This window comes from Lonchura striata, chromosome 4 (genome assembly GCF_050655825.1).
Source record: "Lonchura striata isolate lonStrDom1 chromosome 4, ASM5065582v1, whole genome shotgun sequence".
Taxonomy (NCBI): Eukaryota; Metazoa; Chordata; class Aves; order Passeriformes; family Estrildidae; genus Lonchura; species Lonchura striata.
This window is the reverse complement of record NC_140706.1, coordinates 59,758,715-59,771,530: the sequence shown is the minus strand read 5'-3', so window position 1 is coordinate 59,771,530 and position 12,816 is coordinate 59,758,715. Positions and strand designations below refer to the sequence as shown.

The following is a 12,816-nucleotide window of genomic DNA, read 5'->3' as shown; positions in this document are numbered from 1 at the left end:
ACACGTCTCACCAGCCCATTCCAGTTGCATATTTAGCAGGATAAAACCCAATTTATCTAAAGAACATTTTACACTACTCTCACAAAGGAGCAGTATGGACCTACAGCAAGATGAAAGAATCCACCGGGGCTGTGTGGGAGCAGTGAGGTTGCTTCAATCTTTCACAATGGCTACTTTCAACATTGTGGATTTTACAACAAAGAAATCTGCTCCCAGTCTAGCAATTGCTTGCCTACCATGGGAAATAAAACCCAAATTCAGTGGGTAGCTTTTGGAGATGTGTTTTCAAAATGATCCTAGCCCTTAAGTGAGAAATCAATCCACACACAACACTGGAGCTACAGTACTGAAATGTTTAACTAAAACCAGACCTCTTCTTTCCCAGTAGTTTTATTAGCTGTAGGTTTTTCAAAGTCTGCTGAACTGACTTTGAAACAAGATGATGGAGAGGGAACAATAAAATATGATGTGAGATTTTAAACAGCCTTATTTTTTTCCACTTAGTCAGCAGCCAGGGCTTCTCAAATTGCACACAAATTATGGCTCCATTCTGGTTCTTTGAGACATTAAATTTTGAAAAAGCCAAACCCGTGGTAAAACAGAAATATTCAGTTAAACCACGAGACAAGTGTTTGTAGGTGGTGGCATGCTATGGGACTCTGCAGGGTGTTTGATTTCTCCTGACTCATCCTGTTAGCAGGAGCTGGTGCCATGCTGTAGGCCAAGTCCTTGAACCAAGAAACCAAAAGCAAGATTTCCACACACTGGTTATCTCAATGTTGTCACAGACCCCCACATAAGGGCCAACAAGGCTCAAACCCATTCACAAGTAGGGCTGGAAACAGGACCACACTCCTGTCTTGCCACATCCTTCTCCCTAATCAAGACCACACAACTCAACCCAAGAACACAAGCAAATGTCTTCCTCTCATCTGCTGGAAGCATTCAACAACCTTTCCATGCTGGGCTGTCAGGAAAGTATCAAGGCAATTAAGAAGCTACATACTGAAATTTCATGTAAATCCTGGATTTATATCCATTTTGCTCAGTTTAGAGAAAACACATACAGAGGTGGAACTGTTTGCTGCTGGGGCATCTTCCTTCCAGCTCTCTGCTGGCCTACACAAACATCTGTGTACACATCCCCCCAGAACTGCTCCTGCCTCTTACCCCAGTGCCTTCCTTCCTGGGGCACAGACAGAATTTGCACTGCAGACCTGCTAATACTCAGTTAAAATGTAAATATTGAGAATATTCTATCTATAATGCTCGCATAGTCATCCAAATAATTTATGCTCTCTCCTCCAGCAATTCCTCCTCAATTCTCATGTATCATATTAGGATTTAACTTCAAAGAAGGCACTTGGATCATGTCCAAGTTTCTAATGGAAACTTCTAAGTTTCCATTAAGCTTCTAATTAAGAATTGGCTTCCTAAGGTCACAAAGTCCCAGTTCTGGGATCAAATTAAAGTTTAGCTTTTCATACAGAAGTTTCTAGTCTGTCTGGCTGGGAAGGAGCTGAAAAATGACAACAAAAGCTAAAGACTATAATAAAACAACTATCTTCCATATTTACAATTTTCCCTGGAAATTCTGAATGGCCTTGGCTTGTTGTCTTAGTTTCCTGGGGGTTTTTTTTGCCTTTTTTTTTTTTTTTTTTAATTTTGGTGACGTAAGAGAGAACTTCAGAACTGATTTAACTTCTATAAACACAAAGCACATTGTAGCAAAAATAATTGTATCACTTACCCTCAACATTTTACTGTTTAGACTACAGTCTTTGCCAGAACACTTTGAATGATTTCATACCTTAATAAAAAAAAACCCCATGAGTTTAAGCATGTTTTAAGAGTTTGTAACTAAAATGAATATATAAAATTTGTACTAAAAAGCAAAATAAGCATGTGGTAGCTCCATGATGCAAAGGTAGATGATGCATTCATTACAAGTTGGACAGTCTGTGCTGCTTAGTGGTGCTTTTTCAAGTTCCCTATCAAAACCAGCAGAGCACAACCTCCCAGGCACCTCACACAGCACAAAATAACAACACACGCTATTTATGCAGGGCGAGAGCTGCAAGCCCAGACAAGTCACTTACAGAGAGCCTCACCTCAGCCAACTTCAACAGAAATCAGAGAACCACATGCAGCTTGGAATTTCATTATCCTGAACACGAGTCACATCAGATACACAGGTTTTCAAATACACCTCATTACAGAATTATTTCTGGCGGCACAGAGAAGGCGGCAGAATTGAACCAACAGGGAGAGAGCTCTGCTTGCCCTTTGAAGTTTCCTGGTGGGTGTCTGCTACAGGACTGGTACTATAATGCCCCTTAAAACACATGAACTGCCCTTCAGGAGAAGCTGGGACTCACTTCTTTCCCATGAGTTAAATCAATAGATTAGTTTCATGTTTACTTTTCCTTTTCCTCTTTTCAGCTAAGAAAACTTGAACTATCTGATGCAAGCCAGCACAGGTTTAACAGGAAGGGCATCGAGATGCAGTTCAAATTCCTGGTGGGGATCCACATCCAACAACTGACAAAGGAAATGATCCCACTCAGATTTCCAGGGGAGCAGGCTCAGTTTAACTTGCAATATTTCCACCACTCACATTCTGCATGAAAAAGCCGTATTGCACATGTAATCCAAGTCGCCAGCTATCCAGACAACCCCCTAGGGAGCCCCATCTGATGTAGAGGACCTGGCAGGATCTAATCTGCCTTAGATTAGATGTAATCTAATGCAGAAAAATATAGCCTTGGAAAACTGCAAAGAACACACATCTCTAGTGCTAGGCTGGAAAGGAAAACAGAGAGATTAACAATAACAACACCAGGGTCTGGTAGGAACTCAAGACTCCTGTATTTAAAAGACACTCTTGTTTTCTGGATCTGGACCATGCCATCTGGGATAAGGTATGTAAACTAACACAGGCCTGGACTGAGAGTTTGTCTAAAAAAGTTGTTTGCCCGTTTTAATTTAAATGCTTTATCCAACTGAGAATGTCATGTATTGACCAAAAATTGACAATCTCAGGTTGTGTGAGCTGCTGAAAGCTCGAGAGAGGAGATAAAACAGATGGCACTCTATTGTGCAATTATGCAATTGTAAGAGCTGTTTTACTGCCTAATGTTAAGCTGTGAAACTCAGCACAAAGTAGTAGTTGCTGATGTCATAGTACTTGTATTTTACATATATCTCACAAATATCTTCTTCCATGAAAAGCCAGCATCTCTTGTCTCTGTAAAATCAACAGGTGGAGTTCTCTAACCAAAATAGCATCAGCCCATTACCTTACCTCTCAGATTTGTTAAAATTATTTCTGAATATTGTTCTACTGGACAGACCAATCACATGAGAATCTATTTTGTCACAAATGAATTTAAATCCCACTGCAGCACCAGAGAGGCATGTACAAATTGCCCCTTCCTTTGCTTACACATGCAAACAGATGTGCCATTGTGCATGGCACACAGTGAACTCAGAAACCCAGAACACAGAATTCAAGAGAAAAAGGAAGTATGTGCACTTCAATGAATTCACAGTGCTAAGTTTGTAAAGCAACTATTCATTTTTTTCCCCCTAAATTCAATCTCCCATTTAACCTACTTCTCCAGAAGCTCCCAAATTCAAAATTCTGGGGCTTAATCTGCTGGGATAAATTTGCTACCAACAGCTGCCTGATTACCTGCAGAAATTTTCCCTTATTCAAAAATGCACCTTCAAACTAGAAAAGCATCTAAAATCCAGGCATTTAAAGTATCCCTAACTGTAACCTTTAACTGCAACCTTCCCAGCTAAACACAGGCTGTAAATTTCATGAATGGGGTCCAAATGATTCTTCAAGGCAGCTAATGAGTATGGTATAATGAGATAAATACATGGAAGAAGACTTAGGAGGAAAAGACTCTTGTCTAGAAATACAGACTATTAGTGCTGGCTTTATGAAGCAAGAGCAATAATTGGACAAAACCCATAAAATCTGAGGACTTAATAATCTGAGTTTCCTGTTGGGAAAAAAATAAAGGTGGAAAGAGAAAGGAATAAACACAATTTGTGGGTCTGGAATTCACATGGTTTCTGACTGCAAAAACATTCAACAAAGGTTTGAGAATATTCCCAAACCACCCCCATTTCCCCACCCCTGGATTCAGCATTCCAGAGCTTCAGCAAGATCAACTTTTTCAGTATCCTCCCATCTTTTTTTGCCTTGTCTGCTATTTCAACCCACAGCCAGCTATATTACTACTCTCATAACTGGTTTTGTCCTCCTGTATTCCACAAGGACATGGGCAAGCTTTATGCTCCCTCATGCATCTCACTTACAACATCCTCATAAACAATACTGAATTTAAAAAGAAAATTTAAAATGATACTCATTCACTCAAGTAACACATAAACCCTTTCATTTTGAATTATGCATTCACTCAAAACAGTGGGGGGAGGAGCTGCCTAAGCAAAAGGAGAGGGAGGGTCAGACAAGGCTACCATTACCATGTCACAGCCTTGTACCTTGTTACTGAGCCATTTGAAGGCAGGCCTGGGATAGGAAAACTTGAGTGTGTGTACACTTCACAAGTGTCAGGAGATACAATCAGTTTGGTGGGAGAGAAGGCAAAAAGCCTGGAGCACAGGAGAACACTCATGAGCTGCAATGCAAGCTTGCAAAATGTAAAATAATATTATTTTCTCTGTGAAAGAAATGGGACACTATCAGCAGGTGCCAGGCAGCAATTTCTAAGTTTCAAAAGAACACCAAAACCAAAACTTGCTATGTTGGTACAGATAAGATGTTTGAGTTTAACACCCAACAACTTTTTAACTCTAATCAATTCTAAGGTCAAACACCTCCATAACAAAACAAGAATGAAGAAAAGGGCAAAGATGAAGAACTTACTGTCTTGATAAAATTAACACACATTTTTGGAGTCTCTTATTAGTGATCAGAATTGGCTATACCATAAGTCAAATAGCAGACTCTTGCCCTTGCTGGCTAAATGGCACCTAATCATAAACAATCATCTTCAGGATAGAAGAGATAAACAACCTCAGCCCTGAAACTGTACAGATTAACATAAACCAGCAAGTTCAAGAGCAAGGCAGTCACAAGGACACAGCCCTTAGAAGCCTTTTGAAGCTAAATCTGAGATTTCTAACAGTATATTATAGTGCACTTTAGATGGTCTGCAGCTCACTACAAAGTACTACAGCACAGCTGTAATTAAGGCTCTGTCATTCTTTCCACTATAAACTCTGCTTTTCATGAGTTTATAATTTAGATTGTAAAAATCTGTTCTGAGTGAAAGCTTGGCAAACCAGATCTTGTGCATAAGAACATTTTCTTTTTCCAAGGCAGTCAGTTCCTTAAGGTTTTATGAATAACAGAAAAGTTTTCCAGCTTAACCCAAAGTCAGTTAAAGAAAAATAAGACATATGTCATTTCAATTCCTTTGTAGTTTGAGGAGGGAAGTTTTATCTTGCCAAGTTCAACTTACAGAGAGTCCAGTGTCACTTCACAATTCAAAAATGGAAAAACAATGTATACAGCCAAAAGCAAAGGTTTAATACAATTTACACAGGCTTAGCTGTAACCTAGACCTGTGCTCAGCTGAACTGAAAATATCCCCAGACCTACCAAAGAGAAGGCAGATCGTGTCTCCTCTGCTACCCAACCATAACCCTGTTTCCTGTGACTCCTTGCCTATTCCTCCCTGCTCCAAACTGAACTGAACCCTTATTCCAAACTGCATGAACTTCTGAAGTATGTTATTCTCCTTCTCTATTTTTCACTCATACCTCTCAGCTGCACTGGTCAGAAGAGTAATTCCATACACACTTGACACTTGAAAGTGTTGGAGGATATGGAAATATCTGTCTACCCAGTATGTACTTCAAAATGACATACAACAGTAATGCACAAAAAAACTCAGGACTGTATTTTTTATTTCTTTGACAGATGGAACTGGCAATAGACTTTTTGCAAAAGATCTCAAGGAACATGTCTGGTGTAAAAAAATGTAAGATGAGGAACAATAAAACACGTGGAATAAAAAAAGGAAAAGGGAATGAAGTCTTAACAGACTAACAGACTTTATGTATTAAGACTTTTGTGAATCTGCTCATTAAGGCAGAATAGATACTTCCAGTGAGGCTTCTCAAGCCCTATAAGACATAACAGCAACTAACTCCTATGTGAAAAAGCACTCATCATCCATCTTACTAGAATACTCCTTTATAACTGGCTCATTAAAAATCCATATTCACAACTAGTTTCTGGTTCAAAACATTTTCTTTAAGTAGTTAACTGACAAAAGAAATTGAACAATTGAGAGCCTAAAATATAACAGTAGAACACACACTCCCACCTTCAAGAACGAAACACGCCTTCCTTGAAAATAGAAAACTCCGAAACCCAGCAACCTGTTGAGAAAGTGTCTTTACTTTTTTCCTAGCAAGTAATTCAGAAGGATGGGCAGTGAGTCATTAGCTATTGCCTCAGTCTTCCCTGTACATGTTTGTCACTGCCTCTGTGACTATTGAGGCCCAGTCCCCAGTTTTTACTTTGGCTGCACTTTCACCCATTCCCCTTACAAATCGAGTAGTTTCACACATCTGACCTATCTCAGTTTGCAAGGCAGGGGCATGTTTTGTTTTCTGCCATCTCCCAATCTGCCTGAATAAGAATGATAAACCCATTGCTCATCAATGGGTTTGGCCATGCTTTTGGTTTTGCTCTTATGCAACACCAACCTGCACAAAGCAGCACTCCTGAACAACAAGGCCCTTGAGCTTTCCCAATGCTGGGAGTGGCCTCCTCTTAAACCCTGTCAGCTGCCTATCTCCAGCAATCCCAGCTGACTCACATACTTGAGATGGACCCAGTTGATTTCAGACTCTTAAACCAAAAGCCAACCAAACTTCCCTGTACCTCATCAGACATCCTGCTAGATAACAACAGATAATAAACTTTTATAGAGATAAACAATGGTAACTCCACAGTGCTGCTTTCATCTATGTCCATTTCTTCACATGATAACGTGACCCTCATCCTCTCATCAGAAGATGCTGATCTGAGATCTGATAGCACAAGAGAACTCCAGCTCTACTGAAATCACAGCAGCTTTTTAACTTGCCTATGCCATTTCAGTAACACTTCTCCTTTCTGGAACATAAGGTTCACATGCACAGGAAAGGTTCCAGCTTTCCATGCTAATTGCAATACAAACATGTCCCAAGATGGCTACAAAGGGCATGAGCTGGCATTTTCAGAAATGCAACCTTGACAAAAGGCTTTATCATCTCTCCTTAATATGAAGGCGTTTACACCCCTGGCAGAAGAAGGAAGTCAAGGTAGGGTGTGTTTGCACAGTTACTTCTATCACACCACAGGCAGGCTAACTCACAGTCTGAGTGCACCTGAGTAAATGCCTGAGCTCTGTACATACAGCTCTTGTACCGTGCACCTTGGATGATCAAGTGATGCTGTCTGGCCCAGCACAAGCAGGATCCAGCTCTGCTCTCAGTTTCTATCCAGCTGTCTCAAACTTACAGCCCCTGAAAATCACCCCACAAAACCAAAGAAAACAAAACATGCAGTTCCACTTACAGTGCTTTGCATCAAGGTTATTTTATAACTTTCCCCACAACAATTACAAAGACTTGTTTTTCCCCCATGCATTTTCTTAATGAACTGATGGAACTTGTGTGAAGTATTCCTACTGAAGATCGGAACACAAGGCCAAAATAAATTTCATATTTACAGGCTTAAGTCCAGAGCTATATATCACAAAAACAGAGATCTGGAGATGAAATTCTGCCTTTCCTCAGGAGCATAAATCCATCTCTAATAGCTGGAGATGAGACTCTTCCTTCTAGAAAAATGCTTGACAATTGGCTGTTACAAGCTTTTTTTTCCCTAATTGTAATTGATGAGCTTGATATTGGTTAAAGATCAACTATTCTGCGTGAGCAATCTGGACAACCACATTTGTCTTCGTTGGCAACAGATGCTCTAACAACTTCATTTTATGTAAAAAAAAGATGAAGCAAAGACCTCAGCTGTTTCAAGAGCTGCTACAAGGGAACTCAAATTTATCCTAATGAGAAATCTTTGTTTGATGACTGGAATACTGAGAAAATCAAAAAGCTTCACTAACCTTCTACATTCATAGCTTCCCTCAGAAGCTGCAACTTCTTCTGTCTCTCTCTTATCCTGTCAAAGGCACTTGATATTGCTGCAGAAGTTGATGTCTCAGGCATGTGGTGTGTTTGGTCCAGTTTTTGTGGTCCGAAGACATCCAGTGCTATGCTCCCATCAGAATATCTTGCTTCCTTGTTCCTGGCAGCAGTAGAAGTCCGTACTGTAAATGTTTCACACTGATGGCTGTGCCTGTGAGGGCCTCCAGCATGGTCCCTCTCAGCTGCCTTGTCAGTAGTGCAAAGCAAATCTGTGGAAGAAGCCCATATTTTCCGTTTGGGAGGGACATCTGTGTGAAGGTGACCTTTTTTCTCAAGCTCACTGGTTTTACACCTATGAGGACAGAAAACATCTTCCTGACCCGAACTGTAATCTGCAGAAATGCCCTGGAAAAATTCTTCCTCGTCTCGTGTTCCTCTAATGGACAGAAATCCCATAGATTTGCTAAGTCCTTTGTTAAGGGTGGTCTGTCGAGAGAAGTGAGCTCTGTGTCCATCAGGTGCATCAACCGTCAATGCTTTTCCTGGAATAAGGAGACATTTCATACATGTCATTTTCTACCTAATACACAGGAGTCCAACACAAATCAGTTAAAGTATATGATGAACACAGGCTTGGGCATTTGTTTTACCACATAAAGCATTGAGAAGACTGCTCCAAGGGCTCCCTCAGTCAACAACGACAAAAATACAACTACTTCATATATGATGACCATTTTATTTATTTCTAAAAAGCTCAAGAAAAAAAATAAGGCCTACTATAATTCTGTATTAACAGTAAAAACTCCCAAAGTATCACATACTTGCTGAAAGTTTTCTCATTAGTTTCATTTTCAAAATAGCCTGGACTATCACCAGAAATACTACTTACTAATCAATCTGAAATCAGCCATTCCTCTCACACCCAAATACACCGCCTACAGGTTTTAATAACAAGTCCAGGTTTGTTCTACAGATTTACAGATGCCCTGCAATAGAGTCAGCGGTAAGAAAAGAATGATTGTGTACTTAGGAACTATAAAAATCCTGGATCTTCCTCCAATGACTAATTTTGGTGACTATAGTCTCTCCTGGTAAAGAATACTCGGAAACAAAACCAACAAAGCTTCCAAAGTTAAAATTATTCTCTGAGTCTGCACCCTTTGAGTTTCACTAATACTAAGTATCTGCCAATACTTAGGAAGTTTCTCTTCTCCGTCTCCCTTCTCATGAAATTACTTCCAGAAGAAAAGAAACTGCCAGAGGTCAAACCATGAATGAAATATGCGGTCTCTGAAGAATATCATATCATGGTGACCATGTAGTTTTGACCCAGGTGGAGTCAGCATGGCATGTGACTGATGCCTCCCTTAGAGTTAGCTCCATCTTTATAGTGATATTCCCATGTACATTCTTTAAGAAGGAGCAGCCTTGAAGATTTCACTGCAAAAGCAAGCAGTCATGAGTTCAAAGTAATCACTGTGCTGTATGTACTACGCTTAAAGAATGTTACACAGTCCTGCCTGCATCAATTGAAATTAAATGCCCCACTTGCACAGCAGGCTCCTGATGATCTTTATCTAGAGTGTTATCCTTCCAAACAGAATTTCACAGAATGATTTAGGGATGTTCTGAAATGTAGTCACTAATGCTTTAAAAACTTAAAAAGGCTTTTAAAGGTGTAAACACCTTTCAACTCTGATATTTTTCTTCAAGAAGGGCTGTGCTTTTAGTTTGTAGTTTTTATTTCTGTGATATTTAACTAACAATCAAAACCAGCAAGACTGAAGCCAACTGCAACCAAATAGCCCCTTGCTTCCTACCACCATGCAAATACATGATAAAATATTAGGGCTTGGATTGTCCAGAAGGTGTCTTGTAAGACATCACACAAAATTCCCACATGATCGAGCCAAGAAAATAAAAAATACTTTTGTCAGTGAGAACAAACTAATCTTCTAAAAGCATCTGATGCCTCATTTCGTATTTTACAAAGATAGCTTTAATATTAAACTAAACATAATTATCTTTGTGGTCAAGTAAATATTGCATTATTACCTTATTCTCAGACTATACATCATCCTAAGGCTGGTGAACTTAATATTCACACACAAAAAAGCCTTTTAAAAATAATGCTCATTGTGAAGTTCCCACTATCCATCTAAAGGGATGATATCCACTCTGCAAACACACACTGCACATTCATGTACATGCACCAAGGACAAACATTCCTGAACAGGATTTTACCTCAGTCATTTGCGAGACAAAAAACGAAACGCTGCAGTTGGCTTTTTAAGATGGCCAACAGAAATGCAAATCAAAAGGAGCTCTGAGAATCTTCCCCAATAATGAGAGTTCCAGGATAATTTTAGGCCAGAAAAAAATAAAACAACCTCGTCTACACACTGTAAAAAAACCCCAAACACCCACTTCTTTAACACTGAGAGCATTTACATGCAGGGTCCTTACTGAACAAAGCAGAAAAATACCCAAGAGAAGCAGACAGCTGCAAGTCCCATACTCTGCCACAGCTATGCACGCAGGATTACTTGGTATGGCATCGCTCGTGACTCAGAAGAACATTCCTGCTTCAAAAGATCATTTAGATCTCTGCACACCAATCTCGTTGCAGGATCACATGCAATGAAAAAAGAGCCACAAGGTACTTTTAGCATCTGTGGGTATCCCTCAACACAGCACTCCAGAGACACAACCCTCTCTTGCTGTGTGCTGGTGAGAACTGCAGGGAAAGAGAGTGTCAGTCTAAGAGAGGGCTGGCGGCAAGGGGCATCCTCCTCACCAAAGCTGTGCTTCCCATGACCTTGGATATACCAGAAAGTATTTCCTGTTTGCACAGAAGCACTGAAGACACAAGCTCCTTTGCCTCAGCACACAAGAGATGCTCTCTACTCCCCACTGGGCCTCCCCTAATAGCAAGGAAAGTGAAGGCCACGAGCACTGTCTCATGGGCAGGACTGGGGAAGTACTCACAGCTGCAGCTTTGCCACCGGCCAGCCAACTGCACGATGAGACAGGAGATGAGCTGTCCTGTCAGGAATCAGTGCGGGAGGTGCTCCACTCCCACACTGCTCTTCCACTCTACAGCCTAACTCAGATCCACATGGACTTCAGCAGTCAGCAAGAGATTTTTACGTAGTACCAAAATGAACTACAGCTGGCTTCAGTATTCAGGCTTGAGACTGCAAAATTCTCTTGAAAGTCTTTCATCTGTCCTTTATTACTCTTACCATTCCCACTTCTGCTTTTCATCAGCCTTGCCAATTCTTCCCACCTCTGCAAAACCCACCCCTCTCTACCTGACATTATTTCAATGAGCTCTGCCCAAACTGACTGACAGTGCCAACATGAGCTGGTTAAAAATCATCCTGAGAGAAGTGGAAACAATGAGAATTTGGGGCAAGGAGTGCACAGCCTCGGTATCTTGAGAGGACAAACTAAAACAAAGCAGCAATAGAGAACTTTCAGACCTGCACTTTATCCCAGCTAAAACTGCATGCTGCTTTTAGCATCAGAGTGCAGAGGCCAAGGATCAAGGACAAGACTTCTCAATACAGAAGTAACTCAAGTGCAGATACTCGTAATAAAATTGGATTAGCAACCAGCAATCAGTCCAAGCCAATTATTTCTGTTTTTAATAACATAAATCTCTCCTCATTCCTGCTTCCTTTTTTGAAGTACTATTACAGACTTTGTAAGTCACACGATCAACTGTTAAGGTATTTTCACTTTTTTAATCCTGGACTTCCTCCACTACCTCAGCATTACTTGGATCAAGAGTCTTAAATGACTGCAGGAAGTCTCTTTCAGCACAAGGCTCATGTATCCAGCTTCCAGAAAACAATACACCTCCAAACAGAACAAACTGGAATAATATTCCTTCTTAAACACATGGATTTTCTGTTGAATGTCATGCTCAAGTCCAAATTCATTAAGTCAACATGTGGTTTATTCTTCAGCTTTCCCCCCCTCAGCTTTTATAATGAAATGTGTGAAAAAATAAAGGAAAGCACCACCAGCAAAAATCTATATATAAGGAATAAATACCTAACTAATGATCAAAAGAAACCTGCATAAGGGAACGTGTATGTCTTTATAATGCAAGACTCATGCTACAACCTTGCTCTTTAAATAAAATGTTTGTATTTGTAATGGAAGCTCTGGAGACCTATCCCAAGTATCTTGGCTCAACTGAAGACATTAATTACACCACCTGAGACCACACAGAGCTACTCCAGGCTTCAGTTACCCAGGTGTGTAACAGGACAGAGCAGTGCCTCCCTGTTTGTCAGTGAGGGTGACAGAACAAGCTGTTAGCAATTAAGATACTGCAGAATGTAAACAGCTTCAAAAGGAATACTTTCCCCTTCCCCAGTTACTTCTCTGTTGCACTAAACTCTCCTCCTTGCTAATCTGAAGTGTGTATGGGTTCTTGATTCCTCATATCGCCCTTGGGTGTTTATCCTCCACTTGATGTTACATTAGTGCAATTATTTATAATTACTGTAAATAATTCAAATGCAATTACAGTAACTGTGAGATTCCAGTGTATAATATATAGTGAGGGAATATATAAAATAAAAATAGCAATTAATCACCAGGAGTTCATTATTAAAT

General features: G+C 40.2%; 1 protein-coding gene across 12 annotated transcripts in view; it reads right to left on the bottom strand.

The window, feature by feature from the left end:
• The window catches only part of PTPN13 (protein tyrosine phosphatase non-receptor type 13), a 111,904-nt gene that overhangs the window by 49,301 nt on the left and 49,787 nt on the right, over positions 1–12,816 (bottom strand). For 9 of the 12 annotated variants that reach the window (XM_085578185.1, XM_085578186.1, XM_085578180.1 and 6 more), the window contains exon 7: positions 8,163–8,726. The exons of the other annotated variants lie outside the window; for them this stretch is intronic. In XM_085578185.1, coding sequence (XP_085434311.1) covers positions 8,163–8,726 — 564 coding nt within the window. The remainder of the gene's footprint in view (positions 1–8,162; positions 8,727–12,816) is intronic. 12 annotated transcript variants of the gene reach the window in all.